Genomic DNA, 20,686 nt, shown 5'->3' on the forward strand with positions numbered 1-20,686 from the left:
CCAGATCATGTTCCGTTACCTCCGATGTGTGTGAATTGCTTTTGTTTTGGGTTTGTGCTCCCGGTTTCTATAGTGCATGTAGATTGGGAATAAGGCCGGAATTGTCCTACAGCAGCAAGACAGTTTTCCCATTTTATCACCCTTTCCGTCTAGCCCTTTGACAAAGTATAACCTCTTTAACATTTTTTTCCAACAATAAGACTGGTTTTTTGTTATCTCTACTTTTGTAATTGTAGTATACATTTTAAAGCATGTGTGATAATTTTATTTGAGACACCAATTAATTTCTGCACTCTCTTCCACAGAAGGAAAGACCACAGTGATGTAAATCCACTCCTTTTACATATAAAACATGTTGATCTGTGGGGATGTACAGTAATTTCTACCAGGACAGCCATTGTTTAAGTAACATTAACTTCCTTTTGCGATTTTTAAACACAATCACATGGCGTCTCTCAGCTGTGATGGCTCAGGTGAAGATGAAATTGGGTATGCCAAGTCATTTGTTTAAAAAAAGTGGCATGCTGTTATTTTCCCTGCCTGCATATTTTCCCACATCACTGAAAGAGAAGGCTGATATGCAAAAGTGTCTCAAGTTTTTTTTTTTTTTTTGTGAATTAAAATTAGAAAAGTTGAAATGCTCCAGTATTAGACAAGTTAAATTTAATCTGTAAAAATATTAGTAAAAAAAAGGAAAATTGCAGTGTGGCAGTTCTGTTCCCAAAGAAATACCATTTTCATTTCATCCTGGTTTGAAAGTTACCTACTGATGATAATATATATTTATATTACACAAAATGTTCCCAAGTATTTGCAAATATCTCAGTACACTTGGAAAAAATGCAAAACGTATTCACAAGTACCTTTTCAGCAAGTTATAAAAGCTTGTTTTAAGTCCAGTGGAAGATCATTTCATTTATTACAAAACATTTTTCTTATATTATAAGTGAAACAATGTGCCAGTGGTAATATTTTTTAAATCAATATTAAGGAATTACAGACTTAAAACAAGCCTGTATCTTATTGAAAAGGTACTGAGGTTTCACTACAAACTAATCAAAAATAGTTACGATCGTGTTTTTGCAGTGTTAAAACCACCATTATGTCATCAACACTAAACAGTCAAATCCCAGAAACAATAACAAATAAAGACAAACTGTAGTTAAAAAAAAAAGCAATTTATTAAATCAAGCAGTTTTCACGTCTTCAGAATGGAATGATATGAAAGATCTTAAGTTGAGATTCGGTCTCCTTTGGAGATGAAAAAGGCAAAAATGAATAAAAGCAGACATTTAAAAAAACTCATAATGAGTTGAAAGTGCTCAGTCCCAGCCCAGCTTTATTGCAGCAGAATGGGAGAGAAGGCCTGGCTCAGACAGCTCCAGGTCTGCGCAGATGCTAACTGCAGACCAGGTTTACATTTCCTCATCAAACGTTCATTGGCAAGACACTAAAGGAGGACACTGCTCACAGAGAAAGACTAATGTGCCGACCTTTTACAGTAGAAATAATAATAAAAAAAAACAAACAAAATCAGCAGCATGCTCACCCTCCCGCTACTCAACCAAGAAATGTGTGTTGCTCCTTGCTGTTGCTTTGAGTGTGGCGAAGCCGCAGTGGAGGAGTGTTGGTCAGAGTGGTCAGCACAGGCAGTCTTTGAAGATCACAGCGGGCAGGTGGAGTGGTTCAAACAGCCGTTCTGCTATAGCTTGATGGTGCCAGTGGGCAAACTACTGTTACAAAGTCTGTAGTAGCGAAGGTCGTTCACCAGTCTCTGCACGCTTTGAGTGAATGAGGGCAGGTCCTGGAGTAAAGGTGGAAAACAAATTCATTCACAGATTGTCTCATGTCGCATGAATGCTTTAAGGATACAAAAAGTCAACTCAAAAGTGTCTTATCCTCTAAAACACCATTTTTGTGTGACAAAAGGAGGATTTTCTGAAGTGGAATGCAATACTCAACACATATCTTGGTGTCAATGAACGATGAAAAACGATGACTTGATGTTAGTTAGTGTTTCCAATTAGAATCCTGCTGAAAGTGAAGAACGGAGGAGGAGCTGCTGATTCAAAAGTGTTAACATGTGAAGTCTTCTGGTGGCAAAGTGAATTGTTAATATGGTGTTTAATTTGCACCTTATTTATTGTGGTATAAGTGAATGCAAAGAAGAAAAAAAAAGCACCATTATTTGTCCATATCACCTGAAATGCATTTCTAATACCTAACTTTTGTAAACGACAAGAACGACAATAAACAGTATGTGACGATGTATGAACCCCCGTGTGGAAAATGTTTTCTCGCCATTGGTATTTTATGAAATATTTTTCAGTGCAAAAAGAGGCAGGGTAAGAAAGGCAAGAAAACAAATATCTGCCTCACTATTTGGCAGATATAGTGTGGAAAATACTATTTGTATTCAACACACACACACATGAATTTGTACAAATTCATTATGCAAATGAATTTGTGTGTTTTTTCACAAATTCATTTGTATAAAACAAAACAAGACTAGAAGAGTAAAACTACATCAGTGAAACGCTGAGGCTTGTGGCTACAACAGGCCAAAGAGTGGAACAAGGGGTGTGGATATTTTGTTAGACATTATATTCACTTAAGAAACAAGATAACAGGATTTAGGATGTATTTATGTTTACAAAGATCGATGATAAATGATGAGAATGAATCAGAGCTATTCATTCTATCTGCACTACAGCTGAAAGATTCCATGAATGAAGATGTTTGTTTTTGAATCACATGCAGCTATTTGAAGTGGTTACAAGCTAATATGGGAAAAAAAAACAAAAACAACAACAAAAAAAAACTTGTTTATTCACCTCCATTCTAAAGAAAATGTGCATCAGAAAGTGGTGAGTTAAAGTGATTTTATCTTAAATTTTTTATTTTTTTTTTACCTGTTCCAGCTTGAAGTTGCGTGCGAGAACGGCCCGCTGATTGCTGTCCACACCTTGACAACCGTTCAGGAACTGCGGCATGAAAACCGAGAAGAAGGCATCGAAGTCAACAGAGGCCATGTTGTAAATGGCCAGGGTTATTTCCTCCTGGAGGAGGTCGTGACTTTTGTGCAGAAGGACTTGGAGGAGCACATTGATGAAGTGGAAGAGCATCGAGGTCCGGAAAAGCTTCTGGAGATTAAGAACAATAAATATATATACTATCATATATACTGTTTTCCATTGTTTGAATGTTATGAAAGTTTTACTTGTCTTAGATATTGAGATATATTGCGGTATATTCCCTTCTCTGTGTGTTCTTTGTTACTTAAAGATGTTAAGGTAGTAAAAAGCTGGACGTACTCTGTGGTACAACTTGTGCTTGCTGTTAAGTGACTCCAGATACGACAGGTTCTGCTTGAAGATGTGGATATCAGTTTGCAGGAAGGACTGTCCAAAAGCCTGACAAGATAGTTCAACAAAAAGCAGAAAGTCAATCAGATGCAAATGAGGATGAATAGTTGCAAAACTCAAATCCCTAAAATTTAACTTCTTCTTTTAGTTGCTGTACTGATTAATGGGATCTACACAAACACACCTGCATGGCTGCTGTGAACTGGGCCTCATTCTCCATGGTGTCGTCGATGCCTCCTTTTTGCACGCTCGTTAAGACTGAGGTTTTGAAGAAGTACCTCCAGTTTTGGTGAAGTATTTGGTAAAGCAACTCAAACATTTCTGCCTTGACGTCCGGCGAGGATCGCTGTGCAAGAGAAATCATAAAGTCAGATAATCTGGTCAAGGATTTGTTTTTACCTCCGTTATCTAGTATGAGACTTTGCATGCTGTTCCAGGACTTCACAGAAGAACAACGACCTTTTCAACCGATAAGGTTTTAGATATATTCAGTTGACCCTCAGAGCATTTTCAACCTCGTAACTTTCACTCTTCACCCCTTTTGGTTAAGCAGAGGAAGTCATCTTCACCGTTACAAACAATACAAAATACTGTGTGTTCATGTTGTAGCTCAAACAATTGATGGATATCCTGAGAAACAAAATAAGCTAAATTACTGAGTAACAGATATTTTTATTAATCAATATTTTGTCACTTTGACAGGATTAGTTATAGTCCTGAAAAACAATCTGACAAACACAGTAGGCTACAGTAAGCCACTTTATTAGGTAAAAAAGAAACAAAAAACCTAAACTAAAAGTGATCAGCCAATGACATCACAGCAACTCGATCCATTTAGGTGTCTAGATGTGTTGAGAGTCAGAAAGGGAAAGAAGAAGAACTGAAGTAACTTTGAAAGGGCAAGTTGCAGATATATGAACAGAAACCGCCTCACTGGTGCAAGAGGTAAGAGAACGGGCGGGACGGTTTGAGATGATACAAACAAGAAATTGTAACAATTGTAACCTCTTGTTGCGCCTGAGATATGTGGAATATCTGAGCCCACGACAAACAGAAACCATGAAGCAAATTCTAAACATTATTATTTTCTTGTTTTTACTGGTCTTTTTTTAAATTCTATTTAGAATTTATAAAACAATTAAAAATCAGCAGAATTCAGCTTTTTTTAAAAAGTTTGGCATTGTTAAAGAAAATGACGCCCCCTGGTGGTTCTGAAACCTGGTGAAACATCACTGCTTCACTTTTCTCACTTCTCATTTAGTTTGGACAAAATGATGTCCTAACTAACAGTAACGCATTGCAAAAAAAAAAAACAAACAAAAAAAAGAGTTTGTCATGGCAACCAAACACATGGGTAAGTCAGTTAACACTCTGCCTACAGTGTAAAATGAGGCGAGAAATCCTCACATCAAGTAGAACTGCTCCATGCAGAAAAAGGGGAGAGTAAAGGCCCCAACATACTCAGGAGCACTTCGGTCCACGCAAGGATAGATTTTTATGACCGCGTACGTGGTGTCGCATATTAAACTACCTGGTGGAAACAGTGTTCACATCGAACTGGTTTTCATGCGACACCGGGCTGATAAGCTTGAGAATAAGGGTTTTATGAGTTCACGTTGTTTCAAAGTTGACATCAACATGATAACAGTCAACATAAAGTTGTCACAGGGAAGTGAGAGACACGCAAGCGAAAATGCTCAACAGCAACAGGCTTTATATATTCACACAAAATATTGACATGGTGAATTGTGCAGAATTCTAAGAACAAAAAACAAGACATCATCCCAGACTTCTTTATCAGCAGCGGAGCAGAGAGGTGGTCCGATAAGTTGAGTCTGATTTTTTTTTTTTTTTTTTTCCTCGAACAACAGCAAGGAAAGGATGATCGGGTATGTGCTCATTTTTCATTTTCCATTCAAATTTTTACACCGATCACAATTGTGCTTTTGGAACATAATAAGCAGAGCTTGTTGAATGGATCGCTGATTACAGCTAAAGCCAGCGCAGCGGTTCACCGTCTTTGCCGGATGAACCGACATGTGACTGCCATTTTCTGTCTCGCACTGAGAGGTGAGTTAAGAGGGGAGTTTCTTCTCCCAGATGGAGAAGAAACAGAGCTGGGTGCCCAAATAGTTCATCAAACTTGCTAGTTCTCATTAGGATTGTGTGAAATAAAGAAATTTGTCACAAGAGAATTTTAGGTAATCGGTACGCTCGAGTATGAAGACCCAACCGTCGGCGGACAGTACGCGTGGTTCATGGAATGCGCACAGTTCGTCCGAGTATGTGGGGGCCTCTAAAGTCAAGAGTGACTTTTTCCAAATACCAACTGACCTCTGCCACCACTGGGTAGACCTGCTCCATGCACAGTGACAGGATGCTGGGCAGGAAGGGCTTGAAAGCTTGACCGGGTTCTTGCACCACCACCTGCAGAATTTTCAGAAACTTCTGCACCACCCTGCATCCGGCGCTGCCTTCCTGCAAGATGCTGGCAGCCAGCTGCTCCCTGCGGAGGCATCGCATCACGTCACTTAAAATTTCCAATCAAACGGGAAATATTCATAAACTCCCTGACAACACTGATAAGTTTCTTTTTTCTGAACCAAACCTGACGTTAAGTTTTTATTTTTACCTCGTGAACATGCTGAGGAAAGTGTGAATGATCTGCCCCGTGAAAGCAACACCCATTTGGACCCGCAGCGCTTGAAACAGAGTCAAGAAGAAGGCCAGCATCTCGTCTGTCACATCTGCAACAGAAGAAGAGATGATCACAAAAGCAGAAGTCGAAGAGCTTAAAAGAGATCAGTGAAATTATTTTTAGCATTACTTTCAGAATACTTCATCACGGTACTAGTATTAATATGCCTTTTACAAGCTGATTCATAAGAGTTATTATAAACTTGAGTCATAATCTTTAGCTGGTGAAATGTGTACATTAATTCATTTAAACTTGGGTAAGCAGAACTTAGAAGCGGCTATTGGTAAACGTGACCAATAGCTGCATATATTTAAGTGTTTTTAATAAACAAACGCTTCATTTGCACAGAGTTTGAATAAAAGAGGTTTTCTGTAAACTCTACAAATATTAAGATGATTTAAACAAAAACCACTTTAAACAGCTAAACTACATAGGATATTGTATATCCGAATTAAGAAGAAGAGGCATCCACTGGTTGTGCATGTGTACCATGCTTGGCAAGTACACTGGGTAATTCAACCCCCCCATCATGCAAAACACGCCACGTTCAAATGTTCACATGGCGTCAGCAGAACTAGATGGTGAGGATTAAAATCAGTCATTTATGCGAGCCAACAGTTTTTACTTTACTATTAATTTTTTGAAGCCATATTTGACCAACACACCTGGCTGCTGAATGAAAACCGGGAACAGGTTAAGAGTCACTTGGACAGACTCCTGAAGACTCTGGTAACAGATCTGACGGGATTTTGTGGATTCACTCGAAATGCTGTCGACTATATCCCTGAGCACAGGCAGAGTCTGCTGTATCACCGCTTTCACTGCAGAGGAGGCGAATGTAGGGAGAAAACATTAGATGGATGACTTATGAAGAAAAAAAAAAAAAAAGAAAAAAAAAAAAGGCATTGTAACTTTTTCCAACAGAAAAAGTAGGAGATACACCGACCGTTATCCAGGCCTGGCTGTCGTGGACTAATGTTCACCGTTCCTCTTAAACTGCGATATTCCTGAGTGAGCGCGGCCACAAGGCTGGCATGGCTGTTGGAGCGCTTTTGCCACTGCTGCTCGCTCTCCGGTAAGTTTGGCCATGGAAGCAACAGCATGTTGGACAAAGCTCTGCACACGAGCATGTGAGCCTGGACAAAACACAGACGGACACGTTGGTTATTTCAGTTCCTGAAAAGATTCATAAGAATGTTTCATCGTTTAAAACCAGAAATAAAACTGTCAACTGCAATCTGCAGCCCTACGAGACGCAGAAGACGGTTTCCAAAACAAATGCTGTGTAATATGAAAATGCTCCATGAAATGAGCCAAGTTTACCTCTTGAGGAAGTCTTTGGCTCTGATTCTCTGTAGTAATCCGGTTGAAGATGTTCTGAATGGCCGGCAAAGTGACCAGAAACACTGGCCTCACTGTAGCGGTGATGGAAACCATCAGATGGCTGGCAGAGAGCAGCAACTTCTCGGGTACCTGGAGTTATTTAGCATAGTGAAAATTAGAAAACGATTGTAAGCAACAGCTCACTGGAGTGTTTACTCTAAACGAGTTTTTGTAGGAGGTGAAATTATTCATTTTAGACCTAATAATCGAGATAAAGTGTCATTTCGGCTTCATTTGCGCCGTGGAACAAAATCTTATTTTGGTCTGATTTCACTGCGTTTTTGGTTTTTAGTCAGGAACTTGCTCCACCAGCTCCATTTCCGATCAAAAGATTGACAAAGGGCTGAGTTAAAGAGCTCAGGTTGGCAACAAAAAAAACTGATCCTGTTCTACAGCCTGAAGTTCATAAAATCATAAGACCTACACTGGAGATTAAACATGAGATAACAAAAGGGAAAGCGAGCATGTCAACAAAATGATGAAACATATAAGGTAAGGGACAGACATTTTGGGTTTTTGGTTGTTGTTAGAGAAACATTAACAAATAATTCCCAAAACTGGAAGGCCAGGAAAGTGGAATACCTAGAGACATTTTTTTTTTTTTTTATGCGTTAAGGTTCAAGCTCAGGTTGGTAGTTTTGCTTCCTCGTTAGCAAACCACTGCTGCAACATGAAACTATTTGTTTTTCAGCTATTATTATTAGAAATAACTATAAACATATACACACCAACATGAGAGATTCCAATGTAACCATTTTTCTAACAGATCCAACATAGACAGGAATGAAACGACATAGAAACAACATTTTGCAATTAAATCACCTTGTGGGCGTAATCATAATAATGCAAATTATAAGTTGTTAGTATGCATTTCTATAAACAATAATACTGCTGTTGTAGCTGTTAGATTTATCAGCCTGGCATGTGATGTTGACAGCTAATGTGTTCCAGGAACAACTAACCACACCAGTTTCCTCTTCCCTAACACTGCTACAGTTAAAATGCACGGTGAAAATTTCAGATTTGAAAGCAGTTTATTTTGGTCAAACTGCGTTATTCAAACCCCATGTTCTTCCTCATAATGCATTTAATACACGTCTGAGAAATGAGCAAATCTCAAAGGAGACATTGCAATTTCCATCGATTCTCAGACGGTTCACATTAAGGACTTTAGAGAGGTCTTATCCTCTTAATGAGACTTTAAAGAGTGTCAACGCCGGAGTGACTTCAGATTCAACTGCGGTACGGCGCACATGCTAACACACTAAACCCCCTACTCCACCAGATGCTGCACACTGTTGGTCAGCTTGCTAAAAGAAGATTCCTATGCTTTTCCCTCAGTTATAAAAGTCTAAACTTCCTGCTAAACTTGGCAGCGGTTTGTTCTACATTTTTACTAAGTCTTATTAAAAATAATTAAGTATACAAGGGTAAAAACAGAGGCAATTTTATTATACTTAAATTACTACACAACCATGGGAATATCAACCTGGTGCCGACAAACCTGAAGCACAATCATAGCAAAATAAAAAAAGTCTGATCTGTCACCCACACAAAAAAAAGGCAACAATCAAATGTGTAAAATATTAGAAAAAGATCATTTTTGTTGAATAAAGAGCAGCCAATTGTTTTTGGAAGGACGTGTGTCAAATATTTTCACAAAAAAAATAAATAAATAAAACTACTACATGTATGTATAATCTGGTGAAACACATTTAGGGCATTTATGACGAAACATCAATAAAAAAAACCCTTTACACCCTTATAAATATAAAAAAAAAGAATACATCCGTTTGATGTACCTTAGTTGTGATGAGTGGGCTGCTAGCATTTACTGCAGAAGTGATGAGGTTGATAAACTGGCTCTGGTTCTGACTCTGGACTTCGCTGTAGAACTGAGTGAGCCAGTGGGAATAGGCTTGCAAAGCAGCCAGCGCCTGCGCATGTCTGTAAGAAAGAGAAGCATAAGAGAATAAAACAGTTTTGGAAGGATCTCGTTGAGCCTTACAGGGTCCAACATAACCGATCGACACTAAAAAATGATCAAGAAAAGACAGAACATGTAAAACAAGAACACCTTAGGATTGAGAAGAGAGATGATTGAAAATTTTAAGCGGGAAACATGTTTACTCTGCACACTCAAAGCTGTTCTAAACAGGAACCAACTCCCCTGCTGCCCCCACTCTGCAAGCTGTTGGATTGGCTTTTCAGCATTTTCATATATTCACAGTCCGCGACATTTGAATTCACGTCAGCATTTTTGACTATTCACACTCAGCTCAGCTTCTCTCGAGCTGGAGCGCTGCGTTTGGTAAGCCAGCAGTGCTTGGAGTGACTTGCGATACGACATGCGATACTCACACGTCTGTGAGGTCAGGTTTGAGCACAGAAGGCACAGCTGTCTCCAGGTCATAAAGGCTGGTCTGGGAGCCATAGCAAGTCACTTCAACCAACCTAAGAGAGGAAGCAAATCATCCATCATATGCCCTATATTTCATAAAAACGCCACAAAAAAGATAAAAAACATTTGAAAAGTATATTGTTGTTGGAACATTCAGTGTAAAAGAAAGGAACTTTCATATGTGAAGGTGTTTATTAATGTTAGCACTCTGACTCCCCATTTTAGAAAACATAAAGCACGGACCTCTCCACCACGGCCAGAGCATCATTGAAGCGTGCAGCAAACACCTCGCCAATGAAATGCTCAGCTAAGCGTCCAACTGCCTGTAGCAGCGAGCTGAGGTCCCTGAGAGAACAGTGGAGTCTGCGACAGTCATTCTCCGCTGTTATGTTCAGTCTTTGGCCTAAAGGTAAAAAGACATCATTATCGTTCAAGTAACGACACTCAAATTAAGTCAATGAACTTCAGAAAAGCTTCACGCTGTGCATACTCGAGCCAGTGGTGACGATGAATTGCCGCAAACCCAGGTACACGTCCAGATTTTCCTGCAGGACTGGAAACTTGAAAGACAAAGTAGGAATAAATAAGACTTTTGGAAAACGTGCATACGTCAAATTAACAGTCGTGTGCGGACAAGAAAAGAAGTGTTTTTTTAAGTAAAGTTTAAAGTTTTCTCATCTTAGGCTCAATACGCAACAAAACCAGCATTTACCAGATAAGGACAATACACAATTGTAAGAAAAGCACACAGAATAAAGAGTCTGAAGTAAATATAGACAGTAGAATGTCTCTCTGGAGGAAGTGGGTTAAAAAAGGAACCATTTTAAAGGTAATGCAATTCAAAGCCAATGTTTTGAGCTGAGTAAATAAGCCATGACCATAAAGCATTCGCGACAGGGAACATACAGCTTTTAACATGAGTCTATAATCTCAAAAAACTGGATGGATGCAATATTTGACAGGATATATTTCATTTGCAATGCATTCACACTGTCGATATCTAGGATGTATTTGACGAGTCTACTGGACTCCAGCTTCACTTACGGACCACACCAGGACTATTTTAGTAATTAATATGCAAAACCTAATGGAATGGTGGGGAAATCATGTAATGATAAAATTAAAAAAAGTGTCAGAAAAAAAAACAATGCATATTTTCCTAGATTATGATACTGTGCTTCCCTGTTATGTAGTAAAATTTACTCTAAAAGAGAAAATCTGAATTGAAAATCTAAATATTAAGTTTTACATCAAACGTTTGCTTTGCATTAGGAGTTTAGGAGATGATCCTCCCACACCAACTGCACCTTGTTTTTTTTTTCTATTAAATCGTTATCCATTTCTCTGGATCATAACCACCTTCAGCAAATAGCCAAATAGACAAAATGCTTCATCTGCAGAAGCTCCAGTAAACACAGCAGCGCTTCTCTTATTATGGTTTTTAAGAGTACAAAGCAACAATATGCATGCTAAATGTTATCATTTCTCAGAATCTCCCAAGTTCCTCAGCTCATGCAGATTCACACATGATTATTGACGTAGCAACTCAAGGGGGAAATGCACAGGAGTTCCTTTCAAAATAAAAGCGGAACACTTGGATCAGACAGGAGATTTAAAACTCAGTTAGGTTTAATTACAGACTTTTAATTTACCAAATCTGTATAAAGTCAACTATCTTACCAGGTTAGAAAATGCATGGGATGGCAGCAGTTCCATCACCTTGGCAACCACCTCCAGACTCTGACGTAGGTACCTTTGCCACTCTGTCTGTTGCTATAGTGATGGAATGAAGAAGAACATTTACACTTTGAAATAAGGGAGAGATTTGTCTTCATAACATGCCAAAGGAGTTCATGGATCATCATGATAATAATACTATACATTTTAAATCTAAACCGTCTGCTAATGCAGGGTGACACCATATAACCAATTGAACGTCAGAACGACAATTCATGACAAGGATTTTCATTTGTTAAATATTCTTACATCATCATCCAGAGTCTCGTCGTCCAGCTCCTCCAACTGGGCCTGGTTGAATCTGAACTGAATGCGATTGAGAATTTCCCTCAGCAGAAGAACTAAGGCATCTTTGTACCTGTCAAACCCCACGTGAATGTAATTTAATCACAATAAATAAGCATAAAAATATATTTTTTAAATCTGCAGCTGATCAGACCTACCTGTTAAGTACACTTTCTCTGTCAGAGAGTCTGCTTTTTATTTTGGTCGTCAGAAAATCCAAAAACACACTCCAAATGTCCAAACAAGCAAAGTATCCCTCGTGTGTAGGCTGTCAATTCAAGGGTAAGGCATAAATAAGCTCTGTAGCAGTTCTAAACATGATCATCATTACTGATGAAACCATCTTTACCTGGTTGAAGGTGTACTTGAAAAGCAGACCCAGAAACTCCACAATTGGAAACTGAGGACTTGACTCGATCCGTCTCAAGTGAACACTCACAAACAGGCGCAGGAAATCTGTAAACTTTTCCAAGTAACTGCAGGATTACAAAGACTTTCATTAATACAAGACATTCACTACATGAAGAGTTATTAGCAAAAGTATTCATAGAACCTGGTCATCTTGCCCTGTTAAAACCTTTAATGTAATTAATTTGCATGATGAAGAGATGAAGAGAAACATAAAGTAACTAAATTCTCCATGACTTCTTTCCTGGCCTATCTCTGAATCTCTCTTAGCAAGAATTGGCTGAACTGAGTTTTATTTAAGGTATAACAATACAAATGCTCGCAAAACTTTTTCAATTGTCATTTGAAAAAAATAATAATCTGAAAACAATGTGTTTTTTTCCCTTCCGCTTGGTCTGTCACACAAATCTTATTAGAGTAATTGAGATTTGTGGTTGTAGGTTACAAATATTAAGGGGTAGCTATATGCCTGCAAGGGAATATAATCTGTGGTTAGAAGTTGCTTCACCGAATCATCTAGTGTTTATGTTAATATAAAACCATAGAGCTAGCTGGCCATGTTCTATTTTCCACTCTGAATAGAAACCATGAACACATTATTGTCAAACCACATCAAAAGTTTGGTGGATAAACAATCCTGAAGAAAAGAAAGATAGAGGTTGTAAAAATAAGAGACAGTTAATACTGACAATGAAAGGCTGCAGTTTGTTTCCCCTGAATGTTGTCAATCATATATTTATTGATTGTCTGCTTAATTCAATATTAAGTTTTTCTTTGGACGTCAACTCTAACACGACTGTGTCGACTTTTCCTAACTTGGTTTAAAAATAATTAATGAAAGCTGGAGCGATTCCAGGTCACCGTTAACAGCAGCACTCGCTAGTGTGGCTGCCGTTACATCCTGTACTCAAGTCAGAGGAAGCTGTAAGAAATTATGAAAAGAAAAATATTTCAACAGAAAGCACAAGAATTTAGTGGGAGTAGATTAAAGTCTCTCTGTTTTATCTTTCAACCACAGTCTGAATTCATACCCTGGATAGCAAATTGGTGGCAGCTTTGACCAGATAAAGCTGCATACATAAGAAATGCTAATTACGCTAACCTTGCTAATCACAAGGTTGGCAAACCATGCTTTAGAGCGACTGCTCCATCTCACAGGTGATGTAAAATTGGCTTTTTTCTGAAAATAAAACAATTAAAAATTACCAAAAAACTATGGAAAAAATTTGTTTTATATAGTTTCTTCTGTGTGTGTCAACTCTTTATGAGAAACCAAACTAGCATCAGAATTGGTACATTTTACCATAAACAGAGAAAGGCTGTCATTTGGGAAGAAAAAGGAATTAGCTTAAAAAATAAAAAACTGTCTGTATTAACCATATTGGATCCTTAAGCTATTTCCCAACGGACCACAGACATGGGGTCAAACTCAGAGAATAAAATAAATGGTGTAAATAAATATTAAGCACCTTTTCCAAACAAAAAAACAGATGGATTCAAAGAATCCATGCAGAGAATAATGAAGATAAAGAAAGAGGGTTTGCATAGCTGGACTACCAAGAAAATAAAAGGGAAACAGGTTTTAGAGTAAAACTAAATATACCCAATTTATCTGTGAAAACACACCAACATTTTCAAACTTTATGCAAAAACACAATCTGCTTCTGCACTGAGGCATACCTCTCATCGAGTTCCTGTAAGCGGCTCTTGACTGTATGAGCATTGTTCTCTCGCGTCAGCCTTTGCAGAAGAAAGAACGTCTGCTGGAACATTCGAAGCAGGTACTCCTCAAAGTCCATTGGCACGCAGTTCTTTGACACCAGTTCATTGACACAGGTCATGGCAAGCACGCCGAGGCGAGCGCGATCCGCCTTATTGACCTCGCTCTGCTGTCCGTTTCGACCCTCCCCGTTTGTCGTTGGCACAGCCCCAGGATTGAGCGGTCCGTTAGAAGTGGAGGAGATGAGCGCTCCCGTCTTGGCCTTTGTCCGTAGATCGCAACCAAAACGTGCAAAGTGGAAAATGGATGCCAGCAGGGTGGGTGTAATACTTGTGGACAGTGGGATCCAGCTGAACAGGTGAGCCAAGCACTCCAAAACAAGACAACAGAGCTGATGACTCTCATTGTCCAATGCAGCCATAGGCTGACAAAGCAGCTTTGAGTATTGGCTGCCCTGAAACAAACTGCCCAGCAATTCCACTGATACATTAAAGAAACAAAAATTGGTAATGTTAACTTACAAACGGTTTGATGAAAGACATGTTACAACTCAGGTTAAAGATGAGAAAAAGAAATCTCATAATTGTTGTTAGGAAACTAACAACAAATCAGGACGATTCACTTACCACTTTCCCTAGAAGTGGGTGATGGAGGTGGAGTAGAAGCAATGACGCTGTGCTTGTCCCAGTACGTCTCCAAGATACCTGTGGAAAACCACCAGTTCAGTCATTCATGAAGAAGTTATGTCAAAGTAACAGGCTGCACTCCAACATTTGCCTAATTTAAGTGTTTCATAATGCTCAATATCAATAATTATTGATTAGTTTTTTTGTTTTAAATATCTGAAATAATGCCTAAATCCTGACATGGCCTTTCCCGTTTTGTCCACAGTTTTCGCTCCACGCTATTCTTTTTTTTAATTTTTAAGCAGTTTTAAGGCATGGTGAATAAACCTAAAACTGCTGCTGCGCGAGTTGCCTAGCGGGTTGTTGCTAGGTAACCAACCAGTGAGTGGGTTGGTTGCTTAGCTGGCTCTGAGAGGTTGAGTGCCTGAAGCCTTTCCTCTGCTTACAACCCTCAGAGTGCTCTGAGGTTCAGTGAAATTATTGAAAATTCTATCTGACATATTATTTATTGATGCCGATTGGGTGGCTATCGCAATATACATCATTATTAATTTATTGTCCAGCCCCAATACAAAGCCATACAAAAGTATTCATACTTCATGCTCGCATTTTGTCACACCACAATTTTACAGTCAACTTCATTAAGGTTTAATGTGACACATCAACACAAAAATAAAGAGTACCATTGAAAATCAATGTGCAAATACGTTTTGATCATGATGAGTTTATTGCAGCTCTGGCTATTTCCTTTTTCAAATGACCGACTCACTAATGCTATGTGTCCAAATCTTGAGTTATTGATTTATATCCTTTTAAAATCAACAAAACTTTCTCTTTCTGCCTCTTGGTCTTTGCCCTACTGCTTTTTCATTAATGCACTCCAGCATTAGCTTTAAACATGAAACCGCACTGTTGTAAAATAAAGAATAACTCTGGTGTTCATCAGGCCTAATAAGTGCCACAAGTCCACATCTGTTCACAGCTGCACAAAATCTCAATTGCGGTTCTTACCGGTCAGCAGTCCGAGCACGGTTGGCACCTGATCCAGCAGCAGTTTACGCAACTCGTCTTTCCTGGCAACGCTAAGATCTTCCCGAGGACAAGCAAGTTCTTCTGATGTGGTTTTCAACATCATCAAACCCAGTGGAGCAAGAGTCTGGGTCTGGATCAGCTGACGGCAACAGTTGGAAAGATTTAAGCCATTGTCATACTTGAATTGTACTTGCAATGTTTAGAATTTGTTTTTTGTTTAAAAAAAAAACAAACTGAAACACTGTTGTGCTTTTTGCAAAAGTTTTCAAATCAGATTCCATCTAAACACTGAGAAAATTAGCCAACTCAAATTGTAAGAAAATATAAAAGTTAAATTGATGTAAAAGTTCAAGTTGCTTCAACCTAGTCATCACTTTTATGGAAACTTAAAGGAAAACCTGAGACTGATTTTGGACAATCACAGAAAAAAATAATGGTAGTAAATCTATTGTAAGCGCCTCATATTTTTCGGTTATTTTTGCTTCTTTGTTCTCGAGTTACATTGAAGACTGGAAAAATGGCTTTAGAAATAGTTCCTTTTTTAATCTTTGGGCAAAACCTTCCAGGTAAAAGGATTTTTGAACAATTGATGGTATTTACAGAATTAGAATTAAAAAAAGTAATAAAATCAGAGTAAAAGTGTTTTTAACACAGGAGTACAGCACACATTTACTCAAGCATCCTTTTCTAGAGTTCAGTTACTAAAATGATCAAGAAGCATTGTAAGCTTTTTGAAGCCGCTTATATTACCTGAGCACATGTTTATTATAAGAAAACCTGTGGCTTTGCAATGTTTGTAGAAGGCAAATCATTAGATAGCTCACATACTTCAAATGCCGCTCACCAAACAGACACCTTGTATCAGCAGGGCTCACCTGAAGGGTGTTTGTGAAGAAATCGTGGTAGAACATTGGCCAGTCTTGACGACCAATATCCACAATGACTTTGCAGAGCTTGTTACGGATGAAATACGGCACGGACTTGTGTTGAGCAAGTAGGAGTTTGGGAAGACAGCCGCGAATCTCCATCTTGTCTTGTGAAGCCAATCCAATCCACATTTTGTTTACCAGATTCTGAAAATATGCGGCAACAATTATACAAAACGATGCAAAAGAAGAGAACGCAATATTGCTAGCAATGCCTTTTCAACAAACACTTGTCGTTGAATTGAAGAACGTTTTACGTGCAACATAGTCATTTTTGATTTTGAGGTCAAAAATGGCAGAAAAACCATAGGCTCCCATTACTTTCTGTTAATCTTTAAAACTATGCACTTTAAATGTTCTACCATTCGATAAAAAGGTAGAAAATTGGCCAAAATAGCAGTACTTGGCTAATGTGACATTTACTGAAGTGCCACTTGTTATAAAATGCTTGAGAACTATAGAAAAATCTGTCCAAGAAGCTGAAACTTCAAGTAGCTGCAAAAAAACAACTTGAAGGATTTAAAGAGTTTCTGTACAGAAGTGTTGCCCCAAATCCCTCCTATCCTGAGGTGAGATGTAACCCAAAATGAGAGAATGTTTACTTCTTCATAGGTGGGTAAAAATCCACAAAGATTCATCAATGGATCACAGTAAATCATCCAAATGAATAAAACAATACTCTTCTGTTAAAACCATCTTCTTTCTAAAACATTTAAAGGGAAGAAGACTCTAGAAAGAACTTTGATCTTCCACTTCTGGTACTTACTTCAAATACTGTGAGACTGTACATCATTACATACTCATTCCGAGTATTGGAGAGGAAGAACAAGCAGTGGCGCCATGCTCCACTCTGCTGTGCGAAGTTATTCAACAGCTCTTCTGCAGAAAAAAAAGGAAGTAAGCGTGAGATCTTAGAGAGGTAGATGACTTTGTAGTGCTTTACCGAGGGACAAACTGAAAGTAACATGTTGCAACACAGGAAGTGCTTAACATTATGTAAAAAAGGCAGCAAAAATCACTCAAAATGAATATCAACGCATCATTTGACGTTCAGTTTCTGTAAAACGTTGCATTTAGGGTTCCAGAGTTTCGAAAGACAAATATATGCTGTACGAAATAGTCCAACATCGTAAACCATTACCTAATAGTTATCTGAACTGAGGCGGCTTGTCTTTAAATAAATCAATAAAACATTATTTATAAACCTAATTCGTTTTTTTAATGTCTCACAAGTGATGTTGGCTTTATTCAATGATGAACATAGAGATACTGACAGGAAATGAGTAGGAGGGATCTATGTGCACCAACGGTTCTCATGGCCTACATTTGAACTACAGGCAACATGACTGACAATCTAAACGGGATATATCCTACATACAGGCTTGTTTCTTAAGAATGCAGCGAATTTTACTCACTACACCTAAACTTGGCAAAAGCACGACTAGTGGTGAGATTGTCTGGAACCTGTATGGACACACTAAATATCTTGAGAGTGTAAATTATTTTTGATAAACTACGGTGGACACTGGGAAAAATTAAGATTTTCTGATGATCATGTTCAAGTTGTATTAAAATGTTCAAACTTATTTTCAGTTTCTAAAACTAATTATGAGAAGTGTCTCTACTGCGCCTTGTAACAACTACTCAGCTACTCAAAAGCAATTATTGGTAAAATCATGAGCAGTAACTGTAACTCAGAAGAATTGATTAAAACCATGAAGTGTGACAGTAAGACTAGAAGCTGCTTTATGTTCTTTCCACTGACCACATTTGACCTGCAGAGAACTTTTTTGCTTTAAAGCTTCACATGCATCTTTTATAGAGAGAATGAACCCACAATAGCAGAGTATGTTATTTTTCATGTCAAAATGTGTATTTCTTTCTTAATACTAAACCTTTTTCCAACTGAGTCAAAACTAAGTATGGAAGAGAGCGACTTTAAATTTTAATCACAAGATTTTGTTGTATTTACTACACTGTTGATAAGACAGACCGCAAAAGTTACATTTAGTAGTACACTTGCGCTGCAAAGCAATAGATTATTAAGTTCAATTCTATCTCAAAAATGCCAACCGAGCATTTAAAGTGACGAATAATTTAGTCAGCAAAATCCTAACAATAGCAATTTTAGGGGTTAGTAAACATAATTCAGTTTATTCTTATTCTTAAAAGGATTACATATTTTTAGCACATTTTTAATGTGATAATTTCCCATCTCAACTAGGAACCTTTTACTAAACCATGAATGAATCTGTTACGTTTCTCTGTTAATTTGAACATACCTATTTCCCGTTTCCGCTCATTGGTCGTGCAGCTATGAAAGAACTCTGTCATCAGGTTCTCCAACGCACGCAGCGATGATTCATCTGAAGCCTGAGAGATGGTAAAAGCAAAGTGTGCATTCAGCCAATAAATTAATCTGAAGAGTTTGAGAAAGGAATGGGTAAACAAAAGATAAAATACGCATTCATGCCAGATAAGCTGCTCCATTAAAGTGTTTCCATATATGCACGCACATGCAACAAAAATCTTCAGAGTAAAAATTATCAAACTATATTTTGTGCACAATATTAAGCAGAAACATTTATTTGTCCATTTCTTTTGATGTAATTTGTCAAAGAAAACGCACAAGAATCAAGTGCTCAGAGTTGTCATTTAGTGAGATGGAAACCTAACTTCCTCTGCATGTCCAGGCATGCAAATCTAGTAGTCTTACTTTCTACTATGTTAGTTTTTATATAATAGTTAGCAACTTTTTACGCAGTCCTGTTGATCAAAAACGTAATTTTGCTTTCTTGTTTTCTGTTGTAGGAGAAGCTAGGCCCTATCTTGCAAAGGCGAGGAGCCTATAAAGAGCCGTCCACCTGGCAGGCAGGTTTGAATTCCTCAAATAAGCCACAACTTGCCGAGGCTAAACACTACGCGAAGCAAATATTTTGCAACACGGGCGTCTTGCACAGTGAAATGGCTCAAAGAGCTGTCAGATTTCACAGAGGTGCCTGGCCTCAAACTGCTAGATGGCACAACCACCACAGAGATTCGTGGGATATTCAATCAGGCTGTACCGAAATTATTCAGCTGAAGAGACGTTTCGGTTCACACTTAAAACGATCTTTGCAAAGACACCAAACAGGAAGACAGAAATAGACAAATAACAGAAAATAATCTGTACTTACCATGTTAGCCTGACTCAGATGTGTCCTTCAGTTTGTTCAGTCGCTGATCAGTTGACCGTAATAGGCCAACATTAGTACGTTGCTAGTAAATTCTATGCTAACACAGGCTAAGGTGTTTCTGGCTAACGCAACCGCACACCGTATTTATCATGGTGCACAACTGCTGGGTTGGTGCTCTGCACACAGCGATGGCCAAAAATAGTTGCCGTTTTACTTAAAATAACGACTGCAGTGCGACCGGTATATTTACCGTTCTGTAATAAAACCTTGCAAGTTAAAACAGTTTGAACGTTGAAGAGTCGGTCTTAAAATTAAAAGTTAGCTGCATTGTCGTAAGTCGCCATTTACCGTTAGTTTTACAAACCGAACAACCATTTGTCGAAAACAGAGCCAGATTTGCCTCTTTCGATCCCACTGAAGTTACAAAGCATTAATCAGCGTTCAGAGTCTGCCATTTCGTCGCCAAATTACCCAGTTGCTACCGCTGCTGCGGCTAAAGCTGTTAGCTTTTCTAGAAGGCTGGAAGCATCATTTTCGTTAGCTTAAATGTCAACCGCAGGCATGGTTCTGTGGCCGTTGCTCACGACAAATTCTCTTTACGGTTTATTATTTCGGCTCAAATTAATATTCATATCGAACACTTATCTTACAACCGTGCAATAATAAATCGAATATCTCTACACACGTATGTTCCTGTTATTTCCTTTTTCAAAGCTTAGGGCGGCTAGCGTCAGGTTGGAGTCTGCCTCACAACTTCCTCTTTTGACATAACCAACCCAATCAGCTCCTGTCAAGTCACAAAGGGTAAGAAACGTAATCCGGTTTTATTTTTCAAACTATAGAGTCTATTTGACAACATACATGTTTTGAGTGTATGTTATGAAAATATTATAAGGAAATAAATTACTCCTTATTTATGGTTAAGATAA

General features: G+C 38.3%; 1 protein-coding gene across 1 annotated transcript; it reads right to left on the reverse strand.

Annotated features, from left to right (window-relative positions):
* Nucleotides 1-1,157: 1,157 nt before the first annotated feature.
* Nucleotides 1,158-20,525, reverse strand: xpo6 (exportin 6). The gene is made up of 24 exons (XM_044100984.1): nucleotides 19,758-20,525; nucleotides 18,864-18,954; nucleotides 17,348-17,460; nucleotides 16,531-16,728; nucleotides 15,635-15,794; nucleotides 14,624-14,701; nucleotides 13,958-14,477; nucleotides 12,219-12,345; nucleotides 12,028-12,137; nucleotides 11,834-11,942; nucleotides 11,528-11,620; nucleotides 10,338-10,407; nucleotides 10,091-10,250; nucleotides 9,808-9,900; nucleotides 9,249-9,393; nucleotides 7,387-7,536; nucleotides 7,010-7,199; nucleotides 6,729-6,884; nucleotides 5,998-6,112; nucleotides 5,700-5,871; nucleotides 3,550-3,711; nucleotides 3,315-3,413; nucleotides 2,913-3,143; nucleotides 1,158-1,804 (listed from the first exon to the last, which is right to left on the reverse strand). Exons 1-24 carry the CDS (start codon nucleotides 19,758-19,760, stop codon nucleotides 1,703-1,705), a joined length of 3,447 nt encoding a protein of 1,148 aa, XP_043956919.1. The 5' UTR covers nucleotides 19,761-20,525; the 3' UTR covers nucleotides 1,158-1,702.
* Nucleotides 20,526-20,686: the final 161 nt, after the last annotated feature.

Source organism: Gambusia affinis, linkage group LG19, assembly GCF_019740435.1.
Source record: "Gambusia affinis linkage group LG19, SWU_Gaff_1.0, whole genome shotgun sequence".
NCBI classification, from domain to species: domain Eukaryota; kingdom Metazoa; phylum Chordata; class Actinopteri; order Cyprinodontiformes; family Poeciliidae; genus Gambusia; species Gambusia affinis.